Genomic DNA, 16933 nt, shown 5'->3' with positions numbered 1-16933 from the left:
CTGTCAGCACCTTTCCAGCACACTAAATAATTCACCCCCATGCACCACATGTGAAGAGGAGTCAGTGCACAGCTTACACACTGTGCTACAGGTAGCCTGACTCACTCATCTGTGATTTTTTTTTCTTTTTTTTTTGGAATATTCTTTTTATTGAACATTTTCAAATCTAAAAATGTAAATTCATAACAGTCCAGCACCGTGTATACACAGATTATATGAGATATGTAGCAAATCCAGAATACATCCACAGCAATGATCTCAAAAGTCCTTATAGGTCGAATATTTCAGGCAGTTGCCCTCTGAGTTCCCAAACTTGGCAGTGAAAAGGTCCTTCTGACCATTAATACCAAATCTTAGTCTTTCCAGAGAAATAAAGTCTGATATCAAAGACTTCCACAGATGTATTGAAGGAGGTTCATCTCCCATTTGGTCATAACAGCCTTTTGGTCCAACTTAAGCAACAAATGCACAGTGTTCTTCTGTGATCTTAGTGATTCAGGGATACATCCCAGTAGACATGATATTGGATTAGGCTGTAATTGCTGCTTAAAGGGACAACGAGGAGTTTCTATTTGGTTATAAAAAAGTCTCACGTTAATGTGGATGAATCTACGCTACCCACACTTGTTAATGGCTCCATTTTCGATAAATATATCATTTTGTCTTTATCGTTATTTTGTTATTTTAAGTAATGGCGGAAATGCTGGGTGAGCCGACCAGCGTTTCCTTACTTTCGGTTTTGCGGACGCTCATGAGAATAACGCCGCCGTATTGCCGTTTATGGTCGGGACTACGACGGTAACTGAACTTCTTTGAACCTCTGACTTTAATTATTGATGAATGAAAACATGAGTCCGTCTTGCGCCGGTCGAATAATTCTACGGTGCGCGCGGAGGCTCATAAATGTAGTGTGAAAACGCTTCGCTTTTCCAAAACTCCTCATTGTCCCTTTAATTATCACACTAACCTCATCACATACAGTTTGCCAAACCCGTTGAATCTTTTTCACATTCCCAGAGGCAGTGAAATCTTGTCCCTAAAATAGTCTTATACTGTATTTTGAGCAGTCTGGAGAGGCCCCTGCTGTATATTTACTATACATATACGGAGATATATAGACATTTTTGTAAGATATTATGTTGCATTTATCTGAATCTGTTACATGTGGATATTTTCGAAGGTAAAAGTAGAATTTCCTCCAATATTTCAGTGTCTATTGTTGTTTTCAACTGAGTCTCCCAGGAATGATGTCTGATTTTCAACTTTTTTTATCATCACTTTGCACAGTACGGTCACTTTGGCACTATGCCTTTTGAATTGAATTGTTGAATGTTCATTGTTGTCTGTTGTTAAGTGTGTGTAGTTAGTTTTAGAGTATATCAGCGTGTCTCAGCATTTCTTGGCTTTTTAATTTTCTTTTCAGTCATATTAATGTTGTTTGTTGTCGTCGAACTGCACAGTCACTGGAGTATACGCACGCATCATTTCACTGCAGTGATCTTGTATTATTGTATGTGACAAATAAACTCTCTTGAATCTTGATTTTTAATGAAGAAGTTCATCATTTCTAGGGAAAAAAAGGACAAACATGGTTCAGTGAGTTTAGATGATGAGAGCTGGAGGTGTGATGACAGGCAGACAGCGGGGGAGCTGCAGTTGCATAACAAGAGTGGGTGGCCTGAAGTGTGTGTGTGTGTGTGTGAGGGATTACTGTGTGGTGTATATCTGTGACACAGATGCATGTGTCTAAATCTATAGAAAGAGCACTGAGCTTCAATTTTTGTGTTTCTCAATAAATCTTATGCGTTTCTGTTCGTGTGTGGGTGTGTGTCTATGACTGCACTGTGACTGTGCATGTGTTTGTTTGTGTTCTTGTGTGTGTGTGCGTGTGTGTGTCGAAGCCTCTTAGCATCTGGCTCCAATTTCTCCAGAAGCCTTTTCCATGCAGTAGCCTGTTATTATGAAGCTCTCCTGGGAAAAACTTTGGTCCCAGACTTCACCCCTAAATTTAGCCCAGGCCCCTCACCTCTCTGCCAAGTAAAGTAACAGTTTGGGGGGAAAACAAAAATGGAACGCTCTTGTAGATTTAAAGAGGGAAGAAAAGGAGGCAGCTTGTAAGCACTAATTAAAAAGGGGCCCTCAATTTTCCATAGCTTCAACTCAAGCTAATCGGTTACCGAGGCGTATTCACAATGACTGCATCAGTTTGGAGGGGGGTGGGGTGGGGGTCGGGGGGGCTCTGGAATGTCGTTTGCCTTTTGGATGTCCCGGAACATTGACGTCAGAAGCTTTCACATGTTGAGCTGCTGGGCACAGCGAGCGATTTAATCCAAGTAAACTTCCATTCAACAAATTTAAAGTGCAACTTCTCTGGCTGGGATTTGTATTATCATTACTGCAGCTATAATAGGCACCACTGCGTCACACCGCACAATACCAAAGAAAGACAGGCTCCAAGGAAATGTGTGAATGTGTGACGTTTTTTTTTGCTTTTTAATTCATGGGAACTTGGTTTGGTGTTTGTCTTTAAAGGGATAGTTCACCCAAAATTCAAATTTCACTCATTATCTACTCACCCTCATGTCGACTAAGAGCTGTGAGAATTTTCAGAGTCCTCCGTTCCTTCTCTGAGTTACGGGGGGGTCCATGCAGCAGTATTTGTCCATATAATGGTTGTCAATGGATACCAACTTTCTTCGTCCAAAAAGACACACCAAAAAACATCCAAATACCCCCATACTGCTCGTCTGTAATGTCCCTCTTGTATTGAAGCCCCGACATGAGAAATTGTTCTGAAAAAAATTAAATAAGTCTATATTTTAAGCTTGTTTGTAGCGGAAGCTCCCAGTGTCTCAGTTCACTGCTCTTCCGAGGCTTCAATACCAGAGGGACATTACAGACGAGCAGTATGGAGGTATTTGGATGTTTTTTAGTGTGTCTTTTTGGACGAAGAAAGTTGGTATCCATTGACAACCATTATATGGACAAATACTGCTACGCGGACCCCCCGTAACTCAGAGAAGGCACGGAGGACTCTGAAAATTCTCACAGCTCTTAGTTGACATGAGGGTGAGTAGATAATGAGTGAAATTTGAATTTTGGGTGAACTATCCCACCAATCTTTATCTTCTCTCATAGAGCACTGAAGTAAAGACTGCTCGTTCCTGTGACTGAGGAGTTGCGCAAGATGATGATTTAGTGTTATTTGTCGTGCAACAGTAATTCAGTATCTGATATGTTCTGAAAAAGGTTAGTTGTTTAATTGAACTTAAAAAAATATATCAATACAATAGAAAACTCCAACAAGGCTGTACTATGTAGTATAAAGGCAGATCATTGTGTCCATGTGGAGTTAGGACTCTAGGTTTTATATTAAAACTGTTTAAGTATCAAAGCCTCAGTCCACAGAGAAATGCACACAGCCTGTATTCAGAAACTGAGTCTTAAAACCAGCCGTCAGGATTTCCTGTCACAAAATGCAGCCACTGAAATCTGCTTTATTTTATCAGATAACCTAGGCAACATTCGGCCAATCAGGAGACAGACTCAGAGCTGTCACTCTTCTAATGGAAAAGTTGCTGTAGTTCCAGAGAGAATTACACCAACATGGATTTTGGTTCAAATTCTTATGATTATCAAAACTACAAAATATACAACACAAAGTAAAATGTGGGACCTTTAAAGGCACCAATCAACTTCTTCAGATCAATACAAATTAGACTCTGAGAGTCCATCTACTGTAAGAAGCAGAACAATTTGAGACGATCAACATAGGCTACTGTAAACATACTGATGTTAACCATCACACCCATGCTTTGCCTTTTCCTTATTTTGTCCCTGGCACTCATCTGTTTTTCCTATGGGACAACGCCAAAGAATTTGGTAGTTAAAGAGACTACAAACCAACCACAAATTACTATTGTGGGGAACAAATCTGTCTTGGGAGGAACTCAGGCCAGAGATCTGCTCGCTCTCTCTTTCACCACATGGTTGATCAGCTGTGCTATCAGAGTGTGAGCTCAGTCTGTTTAGCTGTTTTTCCTGGTGTAGATCAGAGACAGGTAAGCAACATGTTGGAATAGTCTCCCAACCCCGATTAGAGACAGTCCTACTTTTAATGCATTCAAAAAACAGCTTAAAGAATGGTTACTGTCTCACCAAATCTGCACCCATGAATGAAATATTGACTAGCACTTTAATGCAGTACTACTGTAGCCCTTATTTCTTCCGTATCTTATCTTATCTTATCTTATCTTGTTGTAATTTTATTGTGAATCTACTGCTAATATTCTGTTTTTTCTTATATTTATGCAGATAACAATGCCATGCAGCGCTGCATGGCATCGCTGCATGGCATTGTTATCTGTTTTCTTATTTCTTATCTTTTACTAATGCTGCTAGTACTCTGTCCTCTCTTATATGTATGCAGGTTGCTATCTGTTTTCTTATTGTTGTAACTGCTGCTAATACTATGTTTTTTCATACTTATGCAGGTAGCTTCCTACTGTTATCTTTTTGTATGGTATGTCTGTCCATCTTTAAATGTGAGGACTACGGATGGAAATGAGCTTTGAGCTAAATCCGGCATATTTACATGACGTGATGTGCGCATCACAAATTGTTCATTAATGTGCACTGTCCTTGTCAAATAAACAATAAATGAAATGAAATGAAACTAGTTCACCTACCGCTGCTCTGCTACATGCAGTGGGCTAGAGCAGATTTCCACATATCTACTAGTTCTGTAAATACAAATAGAATCCACCACCCACAAAGTGAGATATGACCCACCACCTCCACCCCATCCTGTTCTACAGTGTCTGATGTTGTTTAGGAGTTGCCTCCTTTCAAGTTACAAACGTTTCAAATCCCGAGTGCCCAGGCTCTGACGGGACACTTCAAGGTACCGGAACGTTTTCAAGTTCTCAGTGTGTCCCTGTGGGGGCCGTATGAACTGCAGTGTCTCCTCTGTGGCAGCACACTGGGGGAGTGTAGCTCTTGTAGTGAGTGATGAGAAGAGAGAGATGCAACTTTAATGAGCCCAGTGGACTGACACAGGAGGCTGCTGTTACCTTGGAGTTGAGGTCTCTGTGGTAAATGTTCTTGTAGTGCAGGTAGATCATCCCTCTGCTGATGTCACAGGCCAGGTCCACCTTTTCTCTCCAGCACAGAGGAACATCTTTCCTGGCCAGAAGCTCCTCCAGACAGCCACCGTTCACATACTGAAGGAAACACAGGGTCATCCACTCCGTCAAAATAAAAGCCTCATTCCAATTTGAACAGCAGAGTTGGAGTAAGGGGTTTGTTATGTGTAAAGTATATACTGTACAATAAAGGTAGCTCACTATAGAAAGTCCTGTATATTACAGTAACACAAAGCTGATTCAGGTGTGAGGTGTGATCATTTGTGTTTATTACTTATTACATTCAGGATAAGATCTGAAATCTAAGAGCAAATACTACTGAACCTGGGCCCAGTTACATAATTAACACCTGACTCAACCGGCTCAGTGTTTCATTTTCAGTATCAGCTCACATCAATGTAATCTGTGGTGGAACGAAGCCAGCCTGTGAACTTGTGAACACTGTAACAAAGACTTGAGCAAAACAAGAAAAGAACTCACCTCTAAGATGGGATAGAGTTTGTCTTCTTTAACACAGATGCCCAGATATCTAGAGAAAGAGAAGATACATGTGTCATATGATTATTGCAGTTGGGTTTCCCCAAAAATTGTTTATATTTTAATGAATTCTAAATTTTTTTGTTCTTATTTGAATTGCTTTATAACAATAATCATAACACACTATAAAGTATTTTATCATGACTTATAAGGTCAGGTATTGTAATACATTATAGTTGTTAGTAACTCGCTGACAATGTCCACATCGATAATGCATTACAAATATAGTTATAATGTGTTATAATTGGCTTATAGACGTGTATAACTATCATTATAAACACTCAGAAATGATCATAAGACTTTATAACAATAAGCATAACACATCATTGAACATTTTATAATGGCTTATAAGGTCAAGTATTATAATAGAGTTATAATGCTCTATAATGTGTTATGATTATTGACTTATGATAATTAAGAGTGTTTATAACTATAGTTATACAGTGATATAACCCATTATAAGTATTGTTATAATGTGTTATAATGTGTTATAGAGATAGGCGTCAAATAAAGTGTTACCAAACATCCTTTTTAATTTCTTACATAGTCTCAGTTATTTATTTAAAACAACAAAGACCAACTGTTCTATGGAACATTGCTCAAACTGTGAGGAAATAGTGTATTTTGTTGAAGAATATTTCCAGTGGTGAATTAATCCATGTTGAATGCTCTTGTGAGAATCTCTGGCAACAGGATGGTGAATGTGGGATTGAGTGGAAATCAACTACAGAGTGAGTGTTGATGGTGATGAAAGAACATGTCAGCCAGTGCAACAGTGCAGCTCACTGTTTTAACAATGGAGCTCTGTGGCACAGAGGAAAACGCTACATCAGACTCTAGATGCTAATACAAAGTTAGACATGAAGGCTTTCTCTCTTGGTTCTGGTATTTTTATATGGAGTTTGTTGACAATAAGTAAACTAGAGACTGTGTTGTGATTGGTTCATACAAACAACATGCTGACATTCTGACCAATGAGAACTCCATAGTCTACTTCATTATCACATGGTAAATCAGAACTCATCGGTCAAAGTTAGCCTGACCCCAACTACACACCTGATAAGTTTTGTGAATGTTCCCAGTTGTGATGTGGTGGCCACCACTTCTTTTCACATACACACATATATTTTTTATCGTTCTTTACATTTCTTTGTTGAATTAAAGCTCCCTTTGTTTTCTTCCTTTTGCATGATTCTGGCCAGCTCTCCCCAGTTCCAAACAGGAAGTGATGCCATTCAAGATGACCTCTTACTGTGGCAGGACAGGAAGTGGAGAAGGCCAACTTGGAGGTGCCAGAGGGGAGGCTGCCTTTTCTTTGAGATTCAATTATTTTGAATCAATTAAGAACTCTAGCTTTGCTGCATGTATGGACAGTTATTTTGAAATCTCTGTTCATATTCTGTTTAACTTGCAAAATTGAATAAATACTTTTTTTCCAACCCCCCATTTGCCTCTGTGCACTACCTGGTTTCTTTTTTTGTATTTTGTAAAAAAAAAAAAAAAAAAAAAAAGGAAATCTTGTTCATTTTGAACACTTCCTTAGCTTCGAACACCCTGTGTTCCTGAGCCTTACTGCTCGCTCCTTGACATCATGCTCTCCGCAAAAACACTGTGGTCCATCCCACTACAGAAACACAGTGTGTTTTACCATCATAACACACACTCACTCAAACTGGATAAAACACACTGTCCTGCTGGTAATATGCAATTAGAGACTTGTAGAAGTTTTAGGCTATGGGCCGGATTTACTAAAGGTTTGCGTGTATTAAAACGTGTGCAAACGTGATTGCACGCGCAAACACATGTGGAACCTGATCTACTAACCGGACGCACCGAGGATTGCGTCTCTCACACGGGCAGAATAGCACGTGCGATCCATTTAGCATGTTTGCCTTGATGAATATGTAAATATGGGCGTTTCAGCCAGAACGTGCAGAATACTGGGAGGAGTAGATGCAAATCAATTTATTTAGCGAGGGCAATGTGATTTACCAAACCAGGAAGAGATCGCGGTGGCTGTTTTTGCGTCTTTATTCACCACGTCTGAAAACCATGTACTAACTGATACAACGTATGCGTTTATTGGTTTGATACCTGTCAGAGCGCCATGATCTTACATCTCTGCATTTCCTCACGTCTGGGTAATTCTGTAACAGTTTTTCAGCCGTGTTAAAAGTCATTTACGCGCCGTTACGCACGGGGCACGTCTGTCCAGCAGTGCGCTCCTCTCCTCTCCTCTCCTCTCCAGTACCTGGCTGCTCAGCTCCGTCTCTCAGTCCCGGTCCCGGACTGAGACACGTCACCGCTGCCTTCACCCGTCTTTGATCCCTCTGGTCAGTGGTCAGAGCGTTTAGATCCGTGTGTCCCACCTGAGCTCTCTATTAATCCACTGGATCATGGGCGGCACACACACATAGTATAGGTGCGTGATTGTCGCTGCAGCGGCTGCCTGTTCGTCACTATATGACGAGTTGGGCCCTGTAGCGATTTGTGTTTATTTATCTAAACAGAGCGCGAGAGAGATGAACACACATGCTGTCATTATGCATCGGATCAAATGTCATTCTGTCCCTTCGTCCGTCCAGCTCTCTGTCCACTCTCTCCATGGCGGAAACGATTACCACGCGCAAAACCCTCATTTACATATTGCGGTTTGCACGTGTTGTCATTTAGCGGGTTACTCTTAGTAGATCACCTGTTTTGCGTACACTAACCAAACTCGCAATATTATAGCGGGCGCAAACAATATAGCGCCCGCTATCTGGGATCTTAGTAAATCCGGCCCTATGTGTTCAGGCTGCTTGAAGATTCACTGAGGTAAACCACTATACGGTCACCATGACTCAACACACACTGTAGTATAGGATTAGGATAAATTACACACATCAAAACGTATAGGCATTTGTAAATTAATTGTAGTTTCAATATGCAATATCTTAAAGGGACAGTATGTGAGATTTACCCCCATCTAGCGGTGCGGTTGCATGTCGGCACGTATTCTTGCTGTTGCGTTTACGTAAACTCGGGCAGAAGTCAGAAAAACAACACACGCTGCATGTATCAGGATAAACAAGCCTCTATGTAAACAAACGGTCCGCCAGCACGAGGCAAAACAATACAGGCGTGACAATATGTTGTCATGGTGATGTCGTATTGTTTACCTGACCCACGTTTTACCGGCTTTCTCTCGTCGAGTAAAATAACATCCAGTTGGTTTGCCGACGGCGTCACTCACGGCGTCATTCAGGTGTCTGACTGCACCTGAAGGCAACACCAGTGCCTCCGTCCTTCCTCACACTAGCTACACGGTGGTGACAGTTTTAACAGGCGCTGTCTGGAAAACTTTCTCCCCGAGCCGAGAAGCTCCGGCGGCCCGAGTTTGAGGTTACTTACAGCCACGGTGACACTGAACGTAAAACATGGCGATTCAACATGGCAGAGAAGGTTCGGTGAACCCCCCCCCTGTATGTTTGTAACGACTTGTAACATCTCATTCTAAGGTACGAGAAAGCGCTCGTTTGTATGCGGGCGCGATTCCACTTCAGTGAAATACGTATTTATGAAAGCGATATTTGATTTTTGTCAATAAAAAGCCAATAAAGTCCCATACTGTCCCTTTAAGATGAAATAAAAAAACCTCACTGGGAACAAAGGCTTCAACAAACACCATTTACACAGTGTGTTTGCTTTTGTGTGGTGCGTACCAGGTTCTAACAGTGTGACCTCAGCAGACACAAAAAGCTACACTCTGACACACTCAATGCTACGACCTTGCTATATGGCTAAGATTGCTTAGGCAAACATTATGTCCCTTATGTAAGTGCTGTAAAGGCAGGGCCTGTGGTAAATAGCACCAAGGTCTCATTTGATTTGTGCTGACCGGAGCTGCCGAGCTCTGAGCCTCAGTCATGTAACAGACACCAAACTAAATACAGTCCCTGAAATACTACTGGGAAGCTGTTGGGGTTTTTGGAATCAGTTCCTGTAAAAGGTTTTAGTTTAGTTTTTTTTTCTCTTCTTCTCTTTTTTTTTCTTCAATATGTGCAAAACTATAAACTCCAGTTATTTTGTGACTCTGCTGTTAGAACTTCTTCCTTCCACTTTCTCCCAATCAAATTATCTCAATATTAAAATACTGGCTCTCACCTTTTCAGACTTGCATGGCCACACACCCCAGTAGGCTACCTTCCTCATATACTGTAGCAAATCAAGCTCAAAGGAGTCAAGTAAAATGCCTGAACTACAATAATTCTTACCCCTTTTATTCTTTTGCTCTTTTTCTATCTTAAACTTTTGAACATTTTATGATGTAAAGCAGATGTTTTTTTTTTTTTTTTATCTATTAACAATTAAGTACAAACATTATGTCCAATTACTTACTGTTACTTACAGAACCTTTCAGTGTTTTTCTCTTTCTGTCTGGGTTTTAGGGTTCTGCTTTCATTGCTTTCATCCACATAACCATGTAGATAAACCCAGTGTATTTTACAAACTCAGCCTTTGGTTTCTACTCATTTCCACATTATAAAAAAAATCAAATGGAAAACCCTGGCTACTGGCTACTTTATAATGCCATGTCCATTATACTGCTCTGTGTGGGAGCCATTAATACTGCGACCACACTGCAGATTGATGAGTTGAACTAGTTGAGGAGGAGTGTGATGTGTGCTAGGTCTTTTTAAAGATCTGCTCAGAGGGGCGGTGTTTAGCTCAGTTGGTAGAGCATGTGTTGAGGCTATAGTCCTCACAGCAGACAGCCCCGGTTCGAATCCCGCGCTGAGCGGCCCTATCCTGCGTGTCATCCCCCTCTCTGCCTCCCATTTCCTGTCTCTCTCTCGCCTAGCCTCTCGCAAAAAAGCCCCAAAAAATATATATATATAAAAAAAAAAAAAAGATCTGCTCAGAGCATTGAACCCATTAGACGAACCACAAGGTGTTCAGAAAGGGGCGGGGCATGAGCAGAGTGTTAACTAGGGATGGGCGAGCACCGATACCAGGTATCGGGATCAGGCTGATACCGGCCTTATGGGGGTTGGTCCTGCTGCCACTACTTTAAGAAATTCTAACTGCAAATACTAAAACTCTATTGCAGATTGACTGTGCTGCTTTTGTTCACAAAGAATAAAAAGTCTTTGTTCAAAATTATGTCATTGTGTTAATTGGAATTTTGTATGTATATACTGTATGTATAAATATACTGTATATATCAAAAGTACTAGTGGTATCTGTACTTGGTATCGGTGAGTAATCAAGAGTGAGTACTCGTATTTGGTCAAAAAAAAGTGGTATGGAGCATCCTTAGTGTTACCTGACGATGTTGGGGTGGGAGAGTTTTTGCAGCAGGCTGATCTCTCGTACGATGCTGTCCTGGTCCACGTCGTTTTTGTAGATCTTCACCACCATCACCTTCCGACTGGTGCTGTGCATCACCTGGAGAACAAGCAAAGGTAGTGAGAGCGGTTCAATTCTGAGGGTTCTATTCTATCATTGATTTATTCAGTTAATAAGTTTTGACATAAGTATTGACATCATGGTCATGGATTCAGAGAGTAACTCAATCTCACTCCATTCACACACATCCACACTCTTGATTTCCCCGGTTACACATCCATCCCGTGGCCTCTTTCTAGCTCATTTCATCACACACAAAGCCTAAATGTGTGAAAATCAGCTCTTCCTGCACCACTGGCTTCACATTAGGAGTTATGTAAGGTCTCAGCTGGGGATGAGTATCGCGCCCCCATGGTTTTCCAAAGCTGGTGGGCCAATCACAGAATGGCAAGAATGTCCCAATTAGCGGCCGGAACAAAGGAAGCTTTGACAGCAGTCACGTGTGGGCTGGCGACGGGGCAAAGAGCAGAGAGGACGGTGGGGATACCTTATAGACTTTGGAGAAAAAGCCGCTTCCGATCAGCTCGGCGGTGAAGTTTTCCCAGAACTCCAGCTTGCGGACGGCGGTGCGCAGCTTCTGCCAGCGGTCCACATGGTAGTACTTGTCTGAAGACTCGCCGTACAGGGTTGGGCTGGCAGGCTCCGAGGACACGTCCACATCACACATCCTGGAGATGTCCACTGGGAAGGGACACATCATGAACATAATGTTATTAACTCGAAGGGAAAGATAAAGTATTCTACAGTATATCAACGTATCCACAAGTTTCCGAACGTCATATGGTCAAAACTGGAAGCCGGTTTTGCATTTCCGTTGGAATTGTACGTTTACGTTTCCATGGTTTTCAGTCGTTGTCACAGTTATGGTAAACGCATGGATCTAACGCTGGCTTTTAACGCAGATGTCAATTTGTGTGATATCCATTGTTAGAAGCTGGTGTGATGATCCATGCGTTTTACAGATTTTCATTTTTAAAAAAAAGAAAAAAAATCTACAGCGACTACCGAAACCATGGAAACATAAACATAAAATTCCACCGGAAAAGCAAAACCGGCTTATGTTTTTGACGTTCGGAAAAAGGTGGATAGATATTAAACCTGTATTAGTGTTGCAGCAGGGAGACTGAAAATATGTATTGAAACAGAGGGATACAACTTTATTCATCCCTTTAGTGGACAAATTTACATTAAAGGGATAGTTCAACATTTTGGCAAATTGGCCCATTGCCATAATCCATATAGTCTTTGCAGTAGGTTTGTTACCTTTAATTGTCAGTGCAAGCTGTTTTTAGAACAGCGGAGCAGAGCCGCGAGCTGCTCAGAGCTATGCTACGGAGGCTAATGGGATTTCTTGGTTTCCCTCATCAAACTCATCAAATACACAATCCAACAACTCCAAAACACTCTCGTTGACAACCACGCTATGAGATAATAACAGAACGTTACCAGACAGAGTTGTTTTTGAGGTAAATTTATGCAAAACCGCTGATGCGCATTCCTGTCATTTTTCGGCTAGCAGTCTATTTGCCTAGAAAACAACTCTGTCTCGTAACATTCCATTATTATCTCATAGCGTGGTGAAATTTGAAGTTTGAATTTGAAACACATGGGGAAATATTCACAATTTCACTAATGTACTGTATATTTGCTTTTTTTTTTTTTTTTAATCGTATCTTAAAAGACACTGAAGAAACAACAAAGAGCACAGAAAACAATACATACAACCCGTTTTGAAATAATTACACTTTGAGTGAGCCCATGCTGCTGCATACCCGTTTAAAGACCAATCAGCCTTCAGTCTGATACACAGTCCCATAGCAATCATTATCCGGATTGGATCTGACTGATCCAATCTAACTTTGCTTTGAACAACTGGGATAAAAGTAAGACGGATTATGTGATCCTGGATAGCAAAAAAAGGGATTTCAACATCCAGATAATTTTGATCCATATTAAACCTTTTAAACAACTGGGCCCTGGAGATCAACTCTTTACCCTGTTGCCCTCTGGAAGGCCGTACAGATGCTTGATGCTCTTCACTTCTAGGCTTCTAAACAGTTTCTCCCCCCTGCCATCGAGGAGCTGAGCAATAATTGAAATAACTGAATAGACTCTGTAATATGTGAGACGCCTGCAATACAATGGGACTGTGCAATAGATTTTAAAAAGTGCAATGTAGTGTGCAATGCAACTGCAATATATTGGCAATATTGTTTTGACAATGCCATTAATGCCTTATCATCTTACTGTATATCTTGTCTTGTTAACATGCTGTTTATGTCGCAACACTGAGGGTTTGCACAATAAAGGCTCTTCAGTGTCCTCTTTTCACCCACACCCACAGATGGAGTCCAGAGGGCAGTCCAGGACAGAGCTGGACCTTTTGACCTCCTGTCTCTCCCTCTTGGTGCTTCCAGAGCCCCTGCAGATCACAGCCATGTATAAGACACGAACCTCTTATATTCTAGTATCACCCTGTGCTCAGATTCATTTAGTTTAAACCTGGTTGTCATGCCTGTACACTGGTGACAGACACAAACTTCCACATGGTCTCTAGGGTGAACTGATTCATCTCAGCCTTCTGAATCCAGTATCTCAGTGATGGCTTGTCAGACCCTCTACAAATGTCCACTTAGACTAAATAATGAAGTGGTTATATTTTGGTAAGCAAAGGTCAAATGTCATGGTGACCTCACACACACACACACTACTGTTTTGGCCTTGTCAACATGACATCTCAAGAACCAATGTTCACTTGGACTGAAGGACACACTGATTTAAGTTTGGTGGCCCAACGTCAAGGTCAGAGTGACCGCACAGATTGGCTACACAAATGTTTAATCTACAGTAGCAAGAAAAAGTACAGTATGTGAACCCTTTGTATTTTCTTCTTCTGCATTACATGGCCATTTAATGTGATCAGGGGCCGTATTCACAAAGCATTTTATCTTACCACTAGGAGTGCTCCTAACTCGCGCTAAAAGTTTTTACGTAGGAGTTTTTTCTTAAAAGCTATTCACAAAGCCGCTGAGACCTCTTACTAAGGATAAATCACTAAGAGCAAACTAAGAGTGACGCCCCTGGTGACGCCCCGTTGCTATGGATTACGTCAATTCTCGTGCACGAATTCGAGGCGCTCAACATGGTGATTAGTTGTTGAGTGCCGTCGGCTCGCTCCGCTCCACGGTTTTTTGTTTTTTTTGTTTTTTTTTTCCGTCATGTCCGACGGGGCTTTTTAGATTGCTTCAAGTCCAAACCACTCTCTCTGCTGCCAAGTTGGGCTCTGAACTTTCTGTCTTTCTCTCTGCCATCTGCATCTTTCTGCTACAGTTTTTGTCGCGTCTCACTTTCACTTTCAGCAGTGAGTGACGCTGTGCAACTGCAACTCCTATGAGGGTCAGTGCGCACACTCGCAAAGCAACCGCTGGTTTTTTTTTCTTCCCACATTTGAATATTAATTTTAACATTCGTTGACAGCCCTAATATTATATGGTGATCATAATAATGATGAGAAAAGAAAATGCATTACCCACATTTGTGGCCTATAGCAGGATTCAAACCCAGACTGACAACAAGTTTAGTTTACTGGAGGAGTTGCCCTATCACACGAGCTATTACTAGGCCTACTATTAGATGTAAGTGTCTAGCGCACCCACCAACTTTTTAAAAATGTTTTTGGCTCACATCAGCATGACTGCATCGCAGCGGTCGCAGTTACCTCGGTCCGACCGTTGTGACGCCTATATTGGACAGTCCGTCACCGTCACTACTCCCATTTTATAGCGAAAATGTTGTAGATAACAAAAAAAAAAAAAACACCAACAAAAAGGCACTTTGGGCATCAATGAGCAAAGGGGCAGGTGCTCCAGCACCCCCCTCTGCAGCAATTCGCAGTCCTCCATGCATTTGCCTGGCTGCAGCCATTTCCGATTCTTTGTGAATAGGTCTTACTGAGGACTTTTAAGCTCTCCCAGACTTAGGAGCTAATTTTAAGCCTAAAATACTTTGTGAATTACTCTTATTTTAAAAAACTAGGAGTCCTAAATTTAAGACTGACACGCCCACTTTTTTTAGGAGTTGCTCCTAAATTTGGCCCTTAGGGGCTACTTTTAGCCTTTTATCTTACCGCTAGGAGTGCTCCTAACTCTCACTAAAAGTTTTTACGTAGGAGTTTTTTCTTAAAAGCTATTCACAAAGCCGCTGAGACCTACTCTTACTAAGGATAAATCACTAAGAGCAAACTAAGAGTGACGCCCCTGGTGACGCCCCGTTGCTATGGATTACGTCAATTCTCGTGCACGAATTCGAGGCGCTCAACACGGTGATTGGTTGTTGAGTGCCGGCGGCGCCCCCCCTCCTCCCTCCTCCTCCTCCTCCTCCTACGCGCCGCCGCCGCCCCTCCGCTCCACTTTTTTTTTTTTTTTTCTGCCGTCAGGTGCGACGGGGTTTTTTAGATTGCTTCGAGTCCAAAACAATCTCTCTGCTGCCAAGTTGGGCTCTGAACTTTCTGTCTTTCTCTCTGCCATCTGCATCTTTCTGCTACAGTTTTTGTCGCGTCTCACTTTCTCCTGACGCTGTGCAAATGCAATGAGGGTCAGTGCGTCCACTCGCAAAGCAGCCGCTGGTTTTTTTTCTTCCCACATTTTAATATTAATTTTCACATTCGTTGACAGCCCTAATATTATATAGTGATCATAATAATGATGAGAAAAGAAAATGCATTACCCACATTTGTGGCCTATAGCAGGATTTGAACCCAGACTGACAATACGTTTAGGATACTGGAGGAGCTGCCTTATCACGTGAGCTATTACTACTAACAGACATATGTGTCTAGCTCACCCACCAACTTTTTAAAAATATTTTTGGCTCACATCAGCATGACTGCATCGCAGCGGTCGCAGTTACCTCGGTCCGACCGTTGTGACGCCTATATTGGACAGTCCGTCACCGTCACTACTCCCGTTTTATTGCGAAAATGTTGTAGATGACCCCCCCCCCCCCCCCCAAAAAAAAAAAAAAAAAAACACCGACAAAAAGGCACGTTGGGCATCAAAGGGCAAAGGGGCAGGTGCTCCAGCTCCCCCCTCTGCAGCAATTCGCAGTCCTCCATGCATTTGCCTGGCTGCAGCCATTTCCGATTCTTTGTGAATAGGTCTTACTGAGGACTTTTAAGCTCTCCCAGACTTAGGAGCTACTTTTAAGCCTAAAATACTTTGTGAATTACTCTTATTTTAAAAAACTAGGAGTCCTAAATTTAAGACTGACACGCCCACTTTTTTTAGGAGTTGCTCCTAAATTTGGCCCTTAGGGGCTACTTTTAGCCTTTTATCTTACCGCTAGGAGTGCTCCTAACTCTCACTAAAAGTTTTTACGTAGGAGTTTTTTCTTAAAAGCTATTCACAAAGCCGCTGAGACCTACTCTTACTAAGGATAAATCACTAAGAGCAAACTAAGAGTGACGCCCCTGGTGACGCCCCGTTGCTATGGATTACGTCAATTCTCGTGCACGAATTCGAGGCGCTCAACGCGGTGATTAGTTGTTGAGTGCCGGCGGCGCCCCCCCTCCTCCTCCTCCTCCTCCTACGCGCCGCCGCCGCCCCTCCGCTCCACTTTTTTTTTTTTTTTTCTGCCGTCAGGTGCGACGGGGTTTTTTAGATTGCTTCGAGTCCAAAACAATCTCTCTGCTGCCAAGTTGGGCTCTGAACTTTCTGTCTTTCTCTCTGCCATCTGCATCTTTCTGCTACAGTTTTTGTCGCGTCTCACTTTCTCCTGACGCTGTGCAAATGCAATGAGGGTCAGTGCGTCCACTCGCAAAGCAGCCGCTGGTTTTTTTTCTTCCCACATTTTAATATGAATTT

General features: G+C 41.9%; 1 protein-coding gene across 2 annotated transcripts in view; it reads right to left on the bottom strand.

Annotated features, from left to right (window-relative positions):
* The window catches only part of LOC310991175 (dual specificity testis-specific protein kinase 1), a 48586-nt gene that overhangs the window by 10033 nt on the left and 21620 nt on the right, over positions 1–16933 (bottom strand). For both annotated transcript variants that reach the window (XM_083978789.1, XM_083978788.1), the window contains exons 2-5: positions 11560–11753; positions 10990–11111; positions 5625–5673; positions 5073–5222 (exon numbers count right to left, since the gene is read on the bottom strand). In XM_083978789.1, coding sequence (XP_083834915.1) covers positions 5073–5222; positions 5625–5673; positions 10990–11111; positions 11560–11739 — 501 coding nt within the window. In that variant the 5' untranslated portion in view covers positions 11740–11753. The remainder of the gene's footprint in view (positions 1–5072; positions 5223–5624; positions 5674–10989; positions 11112–11559; positions 11754–16933) is intronic.

Source organism: Trachurus trachurus (assembly GCF_905171665.1).
Source record: "Trachurus trachurus genome assembly, chromosome: 9".
In the NCBI taxonomy this organism is placed as follows: domain Eukaryota; kingdom Metazoa; phylum Chordata; class Actinopteri; order Carangiformes; family Carangidae; genus Trachurus; species Trachurus trachurus.
This window is presented reverse-complemented; position numbering and strand designations above follow the sequence as displayed.